This window comes from Lepisosteus platostomus, chromosome 13 (assembly GCF_059453375.1).
Source record: "Lepisosteus platostomus isolate fLepPlt1 chromosome 13, fLepPlt1.hap1, whole genome shotgun sequence".
Lineage (NCBI taxonomy): Eukaryota > Metazoa > Chordata > Actinopteri > Semionotiformes > Lepisosteidae > Lepisosteus > Lepisosteus platostomus.
In genome coordinates, this window is record NC_142623.1 from 6,719,396 (window position 1) to 6,735,408 (window position 16,013).

The following is a 16,013-nucleotide window of genomic DNA, read 5'->3' on the forward strand; positions in this document are numbered from 1 at the left end:
AGGTTATTTATGCATCCAGGCATTTCCTCTTTTCTTCTGAGGTCATTTTCCCTTTTTTGTGTGTTTGCCCTTCTTTAAGGACTTGGTGAAGTAAGCAAGATCGCTATGTCAGACCACCTTTGATTCTCAAAGACAAAAAAGCATTTTAATATGAATGTAAATAGCAACAAAATAAGCAAAAATCAGCCTACCTTAACTTTTTTACATAATAGAGTAGGAAGCTCTTCAGACAGAAAGAAAAATAATAAAAATAGCAATTATATTAGTGGAAATAATACTGCTGTATTTTATACTGTAGAATGGTACTTTGATAATTGAGACTTTCTCATTTCATTTGCGGCCTACACACATCTGTGACTGTTCAACACCAGCCCACAGTTAACACCTGTCCCCTACAGCTTTCTTTTGTAGACAGGACCCCCAATGGACGGAGTTTGTGATCTGATCTGATTTAAATATCAGTGTTATATTTAATTTCTCTACTGCCTCTTTCAAAATATTGAAAATAAGAAGATTTGAAGGTTTGCCCTTTATACTGTATACATACAGTCTAACCCTCTATTGTATCTTTGCTGTGTCCTGTTGTAACATGATGTGTAGGGCATTTTGAGATGGTGTCCACCCTAAAAAGGCACTCCAGAAACAGATCGATTGATGGCGTGACTGAGCGAATGATTGATTGATTGAGCTGGAACAGAGCATCGTGTATTAAAAATATCAATTGCCTGGGGCAAAAAAAAATCTTTCTCTTCATATACAGTTGGTTGCCCATGAGGTTTGGGTACTGTTTTGTCCTCAGCAGGGTGTAAGTCAAAATTCAATAGTCACATTTTTCTAGAGGTTTCAGTCAAGAGCAAGCACATAATGCCAACTGGGTGTGTTTATAATAGTAGTTTCCCTGTAACAGCTTAGGCTCCAAAATGTCTGTGCCCTACACCAGTATTATAGAACATGTAGAAATGATAAACTCTTTGCATATCTACTGGTAACTTCATAGGTTACTGTACTGTATGTTGCATTCTATTCTTAAATTTGTGGGCAACATTTCCTGACACAGTGTGAGCATTCCTGCGAGATGATCCTTGGTGAACATCTGTGTCTGCAGTGTTATAGCTCATGCCAGTGACAGTAGCTCTGTGATGGGCAGAAGGCACCAAATGTTGATGCATCATTTCCATGAAGTTCCCCCCGCTTCCACTCCACAACTTGGAAAAACCCAGATTCCAGCTCCTTACAAAAAAATGTTTATTTCCTTTTGCTTCCTTCATTGATGGAAAGAGTGGCACACAATGGAATCTTTCTGGTGACTATTGTACGTGTTTTCTGAATGCCCCAGTGACCTGCAGTTGTTTGACAAACAGGGAGAAGGGGAGTCCTGGAATGTGCACAGCTGTGCTCTGCAGAGTGCGGTGAGGCAGGAGGAAGTGGGAGACCAGGGGGCGTGTCTAAGGCCATGCTGTCAGACAGAAGGATTTATAAATACAGGGCAGCCTCAGAGAAGTGCTTCAGAGAGGTACCTGTTTGCAACCTCACGAGCTGAGAGAGGATTACTAACCTCCTTTTGCACCCTCTGGACTTCATGACTTTGAGCACAGCTAGAGCACAGCCAGTCATGACTCTCTCACTGCATGGGCTCCTGGCACTGGCTGTAACCCTCTGTGTCTCTCTACAGGAAGGTAGGTGCTGGAAGAGAATAAAATACACTTTTATTTAGACTCTCTGTGTTTCTATAGAAAATTAATGTTTATGAAATGAAATTACATTTTTTAAAAGTAAGTCAGATTTTCTCTTTTTTGGGCCCGTTGCAAGGGTTGAAGATCAATGAATTTAATTGTAGTTTTTCTTTCTTTCAGACTGCATGTGTTTTAAAATAGTGATCTATTCATGGTTCTCAATTATAAAACTCACACACATTTTTATTATTGAAACATATTTAATTATTAATAATGCACATGTCAAAATGCTTTATTTTATGCATGTATTTGAATAAATGCAAAATGTTAAAATCTGAACATATGGACATTTCATCATTGTTTTTGTCTAATTCTTTAATTAGACTCATTTTTCATGTTGGTTTTGGTGATACATTTGATCACTGGTCGAGCTCTTTAGAACCTTTTTCCGCTGTACCATGAAATTAAAAAAATATCAGAACAAATCTGAAACCTTTTTACTCCTATTACTCAATTATGTTCCTTTTTTCCAAACTTGGATTATTTAACTCTGTTGCTTTTAAAACTGTTCTGGAAGATGAAATATTCATTTCATATTTCTTTCCATGTCTACATGACTGCAGTAATAGTGTTCTAATAGTGCTGCTGGACAGCTCTGCTGAGACTGTGAATAGTGTGATTGCAGAGGAATTATATTGGAAACCTGTCATTAATGGCCCTAATAATTACTATTAGCAGTGATGTTTGGTCTTATTTGCTGTGTGACAGCATAGCATTTATTATGGCTGTTAAAGTGAAAAGTTAACAGGCTGTGTCTGAGCCTGGCGCTGAAAGTGTTCCCACTGCAGGTGAATTGAATCTTGACAGAACCATTGCTGTTTCTGTCTTCTTGATAAAATTACGTGATCAAAGACACTTTATATCCAGTTTTGATAAGGATCTATCAGAAAGATTACACCAAACAAAGAAACATTAAGGACTCATTTATTTCTCTGTCATAAAGCACTCAACATCTTCTTCAAGTACACTATGAAGCACATATTTTAAAGACTGCTATTTGTAGAATGACTTAATTATAGTGAGATAGTTTTTGTTAACATTAGGGGTTTTAGGTATTTTTATCTATTTCCCTGGAATAACATCACGTTAATAGCTATACAAGTGTTGACACTCCACCTTATTTGACTTCAATTGGTTAAATATGAGCCATGATAACAATGTTTACACAAGAGTACAGTGAGCCCTGAACCTATAGAGGCTGAACAGAAACAAAACTAAAAGGCAGACGACGAAAGTCAAACAAAATAGCGCCGGCATTGTCCAACTATTTGTTTGTGAGTTTGGTTGTTGAGATCTCACTCATCTGGTATGATACAGTGGAATTCAATTGCTTACTGTGGATTTAAAGGAATCAGCCATATACCACAATAATTAGAACCTAATCTTGTTTAACAACAAGGTGTGTAACAGATGACTTAATTCTGATCTAGGCCAAATTTTTTATGCTGAAGTGATTGTGTTCTTCAGTGGACTGTAATGTGGAAACAGGATGGAATGAAATCTATCCATCTCAGGAGCTGAAGGTGGAAGTAATTTCTTTTTCTTAAATTCCAGTACTCAGTTTCTCTTCCTCTCTCTCCTCAGGACTGGGACTCCCAACGTCCAGACTGCCAGAGCTCAGCCCACAAGTACCCCCTCAGAGGCACCGTGTGAAACGCTGTTCCTGCAGCAATTGGATGGACAAGGAGTGCATCTATTTCTGTCACCTGGACATAATCTGGGTCAACACTCCAAGGTAGGTGCATTGCCAAAGAGCTAACTGGACAAAAAAAAAGATTAATAGGTTGCAAATTACATCGAAATGCCTATGGCTTTAAACTTGGCAGCAAAGACGGACAGGCGTGATTCTCCGAGTATCCTAACTGTCACACAGGGGACAAATGCAAACAGTAAAGCAAGTTAATTGATGACTCTTTGGGACAGTGCAACATTGATCTATGCATCAGGCAAACACAAACAAGCAGGGCAGGTACACATGAGTACATGGAAGATTACATAAAGTGTGTAACGTGCGATATACTGCAAGGGCATGTATTTAACTGACCTCGCACACTTGTATACAAACATAGCTGACTAAGAGCCTGTGATAAGCTGGCCAGTCTAAGATTCCTGAGAGGCAGCAGAGAGGGGCGGGAGTGTGCGCTTTGACTGGTGGGGGGGGCGAATTCCAAAAGGGTCGTATGGCTTCCCCTGATCTGCAACGCCCTATCCCTCATGACTCAGAACTTGGAAACGGCTGAGCAAAGTCTAATGCGGAGGAGACTCAGGTGCTGAATATCAGAGCCTTGTTTTTTTCGCCCGCTGCAGCAAGCTCACACCCTACGGCCTGGGAAGCCCACCTCTGCGGCGCCGCCGATCGCTGGAACGCTGCCAGTGCGTTGACGCCAAGGACCCGAAGTGTGCGGGCTTTTGTAAAGCCAGGTGAGCCTGTTCTCTAGCCTCCTCATAGACATCCCTCCTCTGGTCATCATAGAAGAGTTTGCTGCTGCACAGTGTTCCTTTATTGCCGAGGTCCACATAGAGGTCCTCTATCACACAAGCTGGTCGAATGAAAAACACTGAGATCTTGTCCTCCAGAGCAGTCTAGTAGTTGCAAAAGGGGTTTTAAGTGATGATCCACTTCTGTAATGTGTTATTTTTCTGAAGAAGTAGGCCATTTTCTTAAGGAGAGTCGTGAAGATTTATTTGTTGTTGACAAGCTTTGTTGACAAAGAAGTAAACCCGGCATGAAATGAAAAAGGTTTCAAGACTCAGTTCTTCTGAGATGGGGATGCAGCATTTCCTAAGTGGAACAAATGGTGGTTGCACAATTTTGACTGCAAAAACTTAAAAATCCAACCGGTTCCAGTCGAAACAACCCAAGACTGCTTGTGTGGTTCCAAGGACGCCTGGAAGAGGTGTTAGTGGGGCCAGCAGGGGGCGCTCACCCTGTGGTCCATGTGGGTCCTAATGCCCCAGTATAGTGATGGGGACACTATACTGTAAACAGGCGCCGTCCTTCGGATGAGACGTAAAACTGAGGTCCTGACTCTCTGTGGTCATTAAAAATCCCAGGGCGCTTCTCGAAAAGAGTAGGGGTGTAACCCCGGTGTCCTGGCCAAATTTCCAATTGGCCCTTACCAATCATGGCCTCCTAATACTCCCCCTCTATGAATTGGCTACATTACTCTGCTCTCCTCCCCACTGATAGCTGATGTGTGGTGAGCGTTCTGGCGCACTATGGCTGCCGTCGCATCATCCAGGTGGATGCTACACATTGGTGGTGGTGGAGGGGAGTCCCCATTACCTGTAAAGCGCTTTGAGTGGAGTGTCCAGAAAAGCGCTATATAAGTGTAAGCAATTATTATTATTATTATTATTATTATTATTAAACATTTATATTCTGAGGCTTTAGATCAGTGCTAAAAAGCACAGTATTACTAATGCTTGAGCAGTCCGAATGTAGAAGAAAAGAAAAGCATTTTACATCACTTTGGGAGGAGTACACAGTAAGAGTTTTTTAACTTTTTAAGCTTGCACAGTAAAGGTTTGTCATCTGTAAAGATGAGATTTGCCCAAGAGGTGCTTCGTGTGTAGCTATTATTAAATTAGGTTTTGCAGACTAAATGTTTTCTTCGGGAGTGTAGAGGAGTGGTAGGTAATTGAACGTCTTTTCTAAGAGTTTGGGTTTCTCAGGAAATTAAGGAAATCAGCAGCACCACACAGCGAAAAAGACAACACTGTGATTGTGCTTGGATGATTGATAATTTAAGAGATTTAGATCCAGCAGTTTGTAGATGGTTGGAGAGTTACACAACAAACAAGTCAGAAATGAGTCACAATTTTCCATCGACTAACAGCAAACTTTACCTTGAAAGGTTACTTCCCAAACAGCAGCGATACACACGTTTTTGTTAACACTCTGGTTATATTGGCTGAATCACAAATTCCAAGCGTTCCTGTGATTTAGTTGTTGTTCAGTCTATGTATATCGGTGGGTCTTGGTGATAAATTCTTGATAAAGTGGAATAAAGGTCAAGGATTTGGGAAAAAACAGAGTTGAGGAAGCTTTACAAACAAATGAAAGGAAAATGTTGGAAATTCTGCTCACGTTAGTGCCTGCATCACCTGGGCGAAGATAGTAATCTGATGGAAAAATTCAGCTCTACTTTGTCACTGAAAAGTATCCCTGTTTGGCATTTCATAGCACCAAGTTGCAGTTTAAAGTTCTGTACCTGCCAATTCCCTGGGGCGTGATTGCTGTGACATCAATTCTTCTTAATTAGAGGGCCCTGTTTCTAAGCTTCTTTCTGTTTAATCATGTTTACAGTTCCAACAACATTTCTGGGCAGTTTTTGAGCACGTCTGCGCATTCCCTGGACAACGATGATGCATACAAAAAGAGTTTGCGCCTACTGAGAGTCTTCAGGTAAGCATGCAGCATTGCAAACAGCTATCCTCTGTGGTAGAACTGGAGCACTGCCCTAAATATTGAAGCAAAAATGAGGGAAACTGCAGTGTGAAGTAAAATGTGGTGAATGTCATAGGAGAACAAATATAGAGAATGAAGAAGGATTCGCTTTGAAAACGATCCTATTCTTGACAGAAGAAAAACAGCCTTAGAAAATAACGAGATCACTGTGAAGTTTGGCAGTAAAGAATAGGTTCACTGTAAAATAGATTGGTAGAGCCACAAAACTTGTGTTATCAAGAGAAGTTCTATTTTAAGATTAGGAGACCTTTAGCAATGTACAAATAACAATGCAGCGTATAGTGGCCCTAAAAATGGAGAATCTTTGTGCATTTCCCCCCTGGAAACTGCATGGAAAGGCATTTAAAAGTCAAATCATGAGGCTCCTCCTTAAGCAAAGGGTTGTGGGAGTCTGGAACAAACCACCCCACCATGTTATTGACTCCAATCAGTTACCAATAGCCAAATGGGCCAGCTTGGTAACTGTTTTTCTTTTCTAACCAGGTGTGCTTTACTGTAAGGTACTCAAGTCGGTTCTCTTGCAGGGATGTTATCAAGGCCAACGCTGAGGCTGCAGAGAGGGGCGTCTCACCAAGAAAGAAACCCTCCAAACCCCTGCGGTCGCACAGGGCCCACAAGATGCACTACAGATAAACACCGGCAGTCAGAAGAGTGAGAAAAGGCAAGCGCCGGACAAAAGAGATCCAGCCTAGCCCGACGTGGCTCAAGGAAGCAGAGCCCGGTGAGGGGCTGCACCTCAGATGGATCACAAGACCGCTGTTCCCATACAGCCTTAGAAAGAGCAGAAAAGGGAGCAGAGGGATTGCAGAGAAACAAATTCCTGAGTCACTGGATTCTGAAACTGGAATGAACTGTAGGCCTGAAGGGGTTCCTCCTGTCTCTGTAGCAAAACCCCCTCTGGACTATATTGAATTTCAAGGCAGTGCTGAGTTCTTAGGCAGAGATGCCTGCACTTTGGTTCACCCAGAAACACGTATAAACTACGTGTTGAATTTTGTCTCCCTTTGACTTGGGGCTGGGTGGGGGGGGGGCAGGGTGAAACAATCAGCCACAGCTGAACAGTGTTCAGTTCCTAAGAAGAAGATGGTTATGCCTCTTATTATGTACAGTAAGGGTGTGTGGGGAGGAGGGGGGAGACTATTTTAGTAATGGCAAAGGACTGCTGATCTTTAGTATTTGAGGTATTTCAGCAACCTGTGCCTACAGTGAAACACCGATATGCACATACTTAACTCTGCTCAGGTGTATGGCTTGGAGCATCTCAAGGATTAAAGCAGATGAAGCTGACCACAGATGTTCATCCTGGAAGATCCCTCAGACAGAATACAATCCTCTGTATCAGAGAATGAGAGAATGACAGTAGAAATACCTAAGCACTCCAGTGAGGGAGTAATAATAATATTAAGAAATCTTTATTTATTCACAGTAAAATGACTTGAACCTCATTGAATGATGGATCAGATTTTTAAAAATATTTTTTATTTTAGTTGTTCATATGGACAAGAAGGAAATTACAGATTTCTATAGGTATCTACCTTTAGTTTCTGTTAGCAAGAAACATCACATTTCTATCTCAGATCACCAGATGCTGTATTTTTTTCTGACTGAAAATATCCTCCTTGCTGCTATTCATGTATTATAATGTTTTTATAAACAGAGATAAGACATTACATAATTGATTAAGATTGTATACATCTAATGGCTCTTTATGTTTTACACTGAATCTTTTCAATGAACTACTGAAAAGCAGCTATTGTTCTGTTTGTTTTGCTAAGGTGTATGTGCAACATCACCAAGTCTTTTTGTGAACTCCCTCAAGTTTCTGTTTTAAAACAATCTTTAATCGTGAGGGGACAGTGAGTAGAATAATATTTCCACGCCCGAACTTGTGTGCTTGATGACATTGGAGCCATCATCACAGATAATGAAATTACACATTCCGATATTGAAGTAATTGGGAAAGGCTCCAAAATTGAATTGATACCTTAAGCTCGCAATCATGACTTTGTTACCCACTGCACTGAGAAGTGTCTTTTAGTAAGCAATTTATTCCCTACCGGGCTATGGATTTGAAAATAGACAGTGTGATTACTGACTGGAATGGTCTTGTTTCGGACTGCTTTCTGCCTTCCTGAACTCACAAGTGCTAGACATTGTTTGCATTTAACTGGAAGGTGTGCTGTATTCCATTCTGAACAGCCATGGAAACCAACAGAACAATGGGCCTCTGATCTCTCCCTAGGCACTGAAAAGAAAAGTAAAGGCTTTTGTGATCCCGGAAATATTCCATGCATAGCTCTACTATTTTGATTATCGAGACTGACAAGGGGTTTCAATGGCAGAAGCACTGCCAAAAAGCTTTTAATTGTTTTTCTTTTATACATTTGTTTGTGTTTTGGTTTTTTTTATTGTGTTGGCCATATGGAAAAGTAATGTCCTCATTAATGGCAACACAAAAGGCAACAATGCTAATTTGCTTATGGAATGTGTTTTCAAACAGAGTGCTGCTGTATGGAAAATCTTGTTCAGGCTTTTGTAGGCTGTTGAAAACAGAGTATGAAGTGTGCTGCTTGCTTGTCCTGTTTAAGATGTTAAGATTGCTTTGTAAGTTTCATACCAATAACACCATTATCCTTAAACCACGATCATACTCAAGAGCCACTTTTCTTTAGAAAAGACAGGCCAACTGTCTGTATACAAGTGACCTTTCATCTGTAGAAGAAAGACTTATCTTTAATATACTGCTAGTCAAGAATTAAGAATACTGCATTGCAATAAGCACTGTACCTGTATTTTGTTATTAATTTACTCATTTTCCTGTAATTTGAACATTAGTCTTGTCATGTTTTTATTTATTTATTTTATTTATAGTTAGACGTTATTTTATCTGATGATGGATTGTGCGAATGCATTTCTTGTTTTGTATGCCATTTTAATAAATTGATAAATTATTTGTCAAAGAATAGTTTACTGTATTTAAAAAAAATATATTTTGGGACTTATGCTTTTCAACACAATTTGGAATTGCCAGAGATGCAGATTTCTGAGCATGGTAGCTGTACCTAAGAACATAAGAACATAAGAACATAAGAAAGGTTACGAACAAGAAGTGACCATATGACCCATCTAGCTTGTTTGTATTTTCAATAGGTCATTTATCCAACGTTCACATCTAGTCATTTATTCTAAAGAACCCAGGGTATTGGCCTCAACCACACTCTTGTTCCATAACCAGATAACCCTTTGGGTGAAAAGGTGGCTTCTTTTTTCAGCTTTAGTGTTAAATTCACTTCCAAATGCACTTGTGTCTTTGGTTCATGTTCACTGTACATTCACGGGGGCGAATGAAGTCCTTCCATGAGAGGCCTGTCTGTCAGAGCCCTTCCTCTAGTGAAGTGTTGGGAGATCCACAGTTTCTCACGGAGTCTGGCAAACCTCAGAAGTCACAGTTTCATCAAAAACCAACAGCACTCACTCATCTCAGCCCTTCCATTCTGATGCTCTTCCTCTTGGGTAATGCTGACTGCAGTGTGCTGGAGGGCACAGGTATGCTTTACAGTTTGCCTTGGTGAAGTGTGAAAATACATTCTTGTCGATCCTGCAGTTCTGAAGTGTGTGTATGTGTCTTCTGGTTTTGTACGTACTACAGCGCAAACAGACATCTGCCACAGTCTCTGAAAAATAGATGGAGATTGTCTACCACAGTCTCTCCCAGCCTGAAGGAGATCACCTATGACAATCCCTGAAAAACAGGCAGGGATCCTTGGCCACAGTCACTCCAGATCTGACTGAGAACATTTGCCACAGGTTTTGAAAAACAGCCCGATGCAGAGCTACACACAATCTGACACCGTCTCCAAAGATCTCATTTGTAAGGGCAAGAAAGGAAGTCTCTTCCCACTGTGGCTAATCACAGCAGCTTGCAGGTGAGGCCAGCTGGGACACACAAAGAAAACAATGGAGTAGATGGATAACAAACACACTAATCACTGCAGGTTGTTCAACACGTATCCAGCATTTGTTTTGATTTTTTGTCAGAGGCACGGTTTCGTAATCGCTCCTCCCATCCCAGCACTTTTTTCATTCTTTCCTCAAACGTGTTCCAGTAGATATGTCCTGTGCAGGTGGCCTTGTGGAGGTCTCACGTGTAAATATCCTGTTAGGAAGTGAACTGCATGAAACATTCCTGTCGTGTAGAACCTGAGGGTCTTTAGGAATAGGTTCTGACTAGACTAAAGACAAAAGAGCAGAGGTGTTGCAAATATGATGCCTGGTGTCACTCTAATGACGATTTCTGAATTGACTCATTGGACATATTTTCTGAAAACATTTCACAGATAAATCTAATGCTTTCACCGTATGTTTCTTAGATATAGACACAGTGTCACTGCCTTTTACATGTATAGTTTATGTTATATCGGCGAAGAAAGACGATCGCAATCTCACAACTGGCCCAAGGCATAATTAATTCCCCATGTACTACCCACCTCACTTTTTGCAGACAGAAACTACTGTAGTAGCCTGTTACCTACATGTCAGTAGTGCAGCCAAACCCTAATACAAGGTGGAGTACAGGAGTGATTTTCGTTTTTGTGCTTCATTGGTGTAACTCTCCAGGATGAGGGGAAAAGACATCCCAACCCCAAGGACAAGCCTGTCAGAACTCCCTCTTTAATAAGCAGTGACCCATAGAGCTGGGGAGGTGTGTGAAATAAAATGCACTAGCACGTATGCTAGTCACATGATATTTCCAGTATATTGATATTTATCTGTTGATATCTAGTACAGTGATATTTATAACAATGGGATTTGACCGCCTCCCAGACTTCATTTCAGTAACACCTCCAAACCGTAAATCAAGGAGGAATGAAGGAGCGATGTGACTTGGTACAGTATGCCTTAACTTCACTGGCTGAGGAGAACAATAACCAGATCATGAGGAAGAGACCCCACAAAAGAAGTGAGAAACACCCCATAATGCCAATGCAGATGAATAATGATTGCCAATGCCAGTGGGGTTAGAGCTTACTTGGCTCTCAGTGATACTGTAACTGTTGCAGCCTTTGGGACACTTCTAGGCTGGATACTATCAGTCAGGGACACCTATCTCTTCTAGTTGGCATTGAACCTCCAGTACAGGGCTCTGCTGCCTGTGATGTTTTTAAAGACAAGGGACTCAAAGGCAGGCAGGAGCAAGGATTCTGCCTAAACGTCCTCATTCGCCCGGTTTGTTTCCTTGATCCGGGAATAGATGAATAATCATGGTCAGCTCGGTATAATAAACATACATGTCATATTTGCAAACTTGCAACTCTAAACGAAAAGAGAAGCTGGAGGCAAAGAGACCGTGACGTGGACCATGCTTCTGTTTTTGGGAGGTGGGAGGAAACTGAAAAACCTGAAGAAAGCCCATCTAAAAGCCCCTGTGATCACTGGGAAAACAAGAGGCTAAACCAGGATTATTTATAAATGGTCAGAAATATGACCTGAATTTTTAAGGAAAAGCATATTTTGTCTTGAACAGAATGAGTGGATGAATGCAACACATCTTTTTTTTACCTTAGTTTGTGCACTTGAACACGGCATTATTAAACCCAGGATGTTTTTTCCACAAGAAGTATTTGAGATGAAGTCAGCATTGCTAGTCATGTCCCCTGTTATTCATACAGGAGGAAGGTTTAGATGTCATTGGTTTTGTTGGGGTTCAAGAAAACACTGTTTGGCCCTTGTTGGCTTATATCCTTGGTATTTCTCAAACGTTTTATTCAGTTCCCGCTTCCTCTTGTGGAATTTTTCCAGGTGGAATCAGCAATTGTAGCGGACACAGTGAGTGTAATCTCGGGACATGAGAAGCAGTGAGCCATGTTTATCAAGAACTTGGCACTGAAGTGGAATAAGCACTGCTGAAAACTAAAGGCAATCAGACTTGTGGATCTTCTGACACAGACCGTGATAATCAAAGTCTGTGAAGAAAAATTAGAATGTTAGTAACTTAGTGTTGGAAAGAAAGACAGCTTAAATTTTACGTCAATGTATCCAATGGCATTACCAACATAAACCATATAGCCTATGCATACAGTATGTAAATCTGTAAGAGATCTGAAGAATCTGCCCTTTCACAGTTGGTCAGAGAGGGAAAGTGGCTGAGTATATAATGAGACAAATCCTTTCTTTTTTGTCTGATGTCATAGAGCTGTCTGGTGCAGTGCACTATGGTATTTTATCTGTTCAAGGTGCACACTTATCTCTGTTGTTGTTCTTTGTTGTTTACTTAAGATTGCATTCACATTGGAGCTCCAACTTGGTTTTTGGAGATGTGATTGCTGCAAAGTCTTGAAGGCAGAAGCAGACAGTGCCTGAAGTCACAAAAAACAGATACAAGGTACGATGGTGTGACCTCATTCCCAGTCTGGAACTGAGCCTTTAACCCTGAGCATTGTGAAGCCCTGAGGAGAGTAACCACCTGACTGTGTAATCATAGTCTTGTATAAAAGAATACACAGTGTGGATATGTCTTCTCCTTAAAGTACGTAGTTTATCGTGGTTGTTTCATTAATACTTTTGTGGGACATTATTTTTTTCACTGCGTGCTATTATTAGCATACCTTCATGAGCACAGTCTTAGTTACTCTGTTTATGGGTCTTCATGTTTGTTGACGGGCAGCACAGTGGAGCAGTGGTTAGCATTGCTGGGACCCCCGGTTCACTTCCAGGATGCTGTCTCTGTGGCGTTTATTGTTCTCTTCCTGTGTTCACGTGGGTTTCTTTCAGGTGCTCTGGTTTCTTCTCACAGTCCAAAGACATACTGGCTGGTTAATTGGCTTCTGGGAAAATTGGCCCCAGGTGATGGGCTGGCGTCGTGTCCAGGATGTCCCACCCTTGTGCTCGTAGCCTGCTCCAGATCCCGCAAGACCCCGAATTGGAAGAAGTATTTTGAAAATACAAAGATGGATGTTTGCTGATACAGTACATCAGGAAACCTAGCAGGTGTTGCACAAACGTCCTTTTCACTTATACAAGGCAGATGGGTGAAGCCAGGACACCACACAGACTCTTGTGCACCTGAGTTTCACACATGGGCCAGCTTCTATGCAGGAAAAAAAACAGCTCTCTTTTGCAAGTTCTATTCCCGTTCAGTGTTAGTGTCTCCATCAATCTGGGAGAAAAACAGGATGCTTTTTTACATTCCTGTTACATTCCTGGCTTTACAAAAAAAAAAAGAAAGGAAAACAACAAAAAAAAAAACTGTTGGAAAAATCCAGGCGTGTCGCCTTTCAATAAAGGCAGCTGATACGCTGCGGATGGTGGTTGATAATGAGGTGATTAATCGCTGGATTGTCATGCCATTCTTTTTGTCTTTGTTGTACAGTGCAGAATGAGTGTTTTTGCCGTTATTTTGTTCCTGCGAACATGGCCTGCTGAGCCTAGTCTCTGATTACAGTAGAAACGGTATCAGAACATTCCGTCTCTTCCTGGTTTTGTTTATGGGGAACTGTGCAAACGTCTCTTATTGCCTGAGCCAGATACAGTATGTGATGCCTTAATAGTCTGCAGACATGAGGCTGATGAGAGGCAGTGGGGATTGACAGGAGGGGAGAAGTGCTTCTGTTTGCTATCTAATCAGTAAACACTTTTGATGGGGTCAATCTGAGGTTTCAATTGGACAGCACTGATGGGGGTGAGTGTATGCATGTGGCAGGGAGGGGGTAGTCTTGAAAGGGGGTCATAATTGCAATTTCTGCCATGTGCTTCATGGCCAACAAAACAAATTCTCGATCTCCTGACCTTGTTGACCACCACACTTAATGTAAGAGCGAGCAGAAGAGTCAGAAGCAAGGAGCCACTGTATCTACAATTAATTGCTTTTAAATGTGTAAGGAACATTACAAGGGTGATAAACTGTTCATATATGACTTTTAATTCTTTATTTCCAATATATTCCATCCTATGTAAACTGTGTCACACTATGTAGTATTAAGCCTCTTTGCATGCACTTGATCCTAAACCCTTTTGAAAAGTTCCATTAAACATTTTTAAGTTCATTTCCCTTTGAATTTCCCTTATATAATCTAAGGCCATTACACAGTGATGCTACTGAATAAATTGCAAGCAATGCCCTCCTAGATATAGGAAAAACTATTTATATCTAATATAAAGGCATTGAGTATTGAGTGTACCCATTTCACTCGTTTCTTCTCGTACTCCTCCCTCCGACCAGTATTCACCTTTGCAGCAGCTCCCTGGCTCATTCCTTAAAAAATGAGAGGAGTCCTTTCAGCCTTGTCCTTCCAGTCAGCCTGCCTTTCCCTCAAACAGGTGAGTTAGGTCAAATTTTAATACTCTGACTCAACTTATACTGTCTGAACATCTGAGCCGTAGAGCTCATTTGGCGTTCCGACTGAGTGCATTTACTCGTTGAGCCAGGCTGAAGCCTTTAAAGGTTTTGATATTCTTTCACTTTTCCCTCTGCAATGAAGTGTAAGAAGGCTAGGCGATCTATTAGTTAGATCTATTATTAAGGTTAAAGGTCTGGATCAACCCCTCAACAGACTCAACAGTTGAATTAGGAGATTCAGTATGACTTAACTTGACCATGCAGCACGTAACCTCTACTCTATCCACAGCCTGTTTTTTTTAATGATGCATCTCGTGTTAATGCACCTTCTGTAATAATCTACATAACATGCTTTGTAAAAAGGGGCTGGCTTATGAACAAACAAAGGAGGGTGTTCTGCCGAGAATTTATCAGTACTAGTGAAAAGCAAAAGTTTTCAGTGAAATGGAAAAATATCTTTAGGTGTGAATGCCACCTTTCAAATTGATGTTTATATGGAATATGTACAAAATTGTGCATTGGGTTAATGTGTTATTTGTAAAAGTACACGATTGTATCAGTTACCTTGTTTGCATGGGGTAGTGCCTTCTATACACTGTATGAAAGAAATAGACAAGGCAATCAGAATGGCAATATATATTGTTAAAAGTATAACAATCAAATGAAATCAATTCATTAGTAAGATCTCATTTAGATTACTGTGTACAATTTTGGTCACCAAGATAAAAAAAAAAGATGTTGATGCTCTGGAACCAGTTCAGAGAAAAACAATAGGATACGTTATGGGCGCAGAGAAATGTCCTTCACTGACAGGACTGAGAGTTAAAGAACTGAACCCTTCAGCCCTGAAAAAAAGACCATTAGTGAATTCAAGTATTTAAAATCCTCAAAGACATTGACAAAGTCAACCCAATGGACTTTTTCAGAACCAATAGTGAAACGTCATCAAAGGACGCAAGTGGAAACTACAGGAAAGTACATTTAAAACTGAGAATAGGTGGTATTTTTGGATTTACGGGTTAGCTCTGTTGTTCTGCTTTACCTGTTTGCAAACAAATCTGTCCACCAAAAATCTTTCTTTTTTTGACAATGCTGGTGGGAATCAATAATGGAAAAGACAGTTAGAGGATTATGTTCCCTGTAGTGTTTATATATAATGTGTTATAATTCCTGCCATTATTTATTTGGAGTGCCCATTATATTTTTACTTGTCTTTTCCCTTCCTTTCTCCTCAAGTGCCCGTATGGCATTCTTTTGTATGTGGGAGTCTGCAGGATGGATGCAGATTCCTAGTTTAATGATCTTATCATCCTTTCCAATCATCTCTCCTTCATCTCATCCCTGTCTCCTAGTTACACTGTCGAAACAAAAGAAAAAAAAACAAGATGTGAATCTTCTAGTTCAAAACTTTTCAGCGAATGAAAACATCTCCTGAGGCTGCAAAACATATATTATGGAGCTACATAGATTCCTG

At 40.7% G+C, this 16,013-nt stretch overlaps 1 protein-coding gene across 1 annotated transcript; it reads left to right on the forward strand.

Annotated features, from left to right (window-relative positions):
• Positions 1–1,426: 1,426 nt before the first annotated feature.
• On the forward strand, positions 1,427–8,359 carry LOC148649750 (endothelin-2). The gene is made up of 5 exons (XM_088602823.1): positions 1,427–1,676; positions 3,318–3,468; positions 4,041–4,154; positions 6,043–6,141; positions 6,729–8,359. Exons 1-5 carry the CDS (start codon positions 1,580–1,582, stop codon positions 6,835–6,837), a joined length of 570 nt encoding a protein of 189 aa, XP_088458949.1. The 5' UTR covers positions 1,427–1,579; the 3' UTR covers positions 6,838–8,359.
• The last annotated feature ends 7,654 nt before the right edge of the window (positions 8,360–16,013 follow it).

Coding starts and splice junctions, on each gene's coding strand:
- LOC148649750 (XM_088602823.1), top strand. CDS start 1,580: ATGACTTTGAGCACAGCTAGAGCACAGCCAGTCATGACTCTCTCACTG. Junction 1,677..3,317: donor CTGTGTCTCTCTACAGGAAG/GTAGGTGCTGGA, acceptor CTCTCTCCTCAG/GACTGGGACTCCCAACGTCC. Junction 6,142..6,728: donor CGCCTACTGAGAGTCTTCAG/GTAAGCATGCAG, acceptor GTTCTCTTGCAG/GGATGTTATCAAGGCCAACG.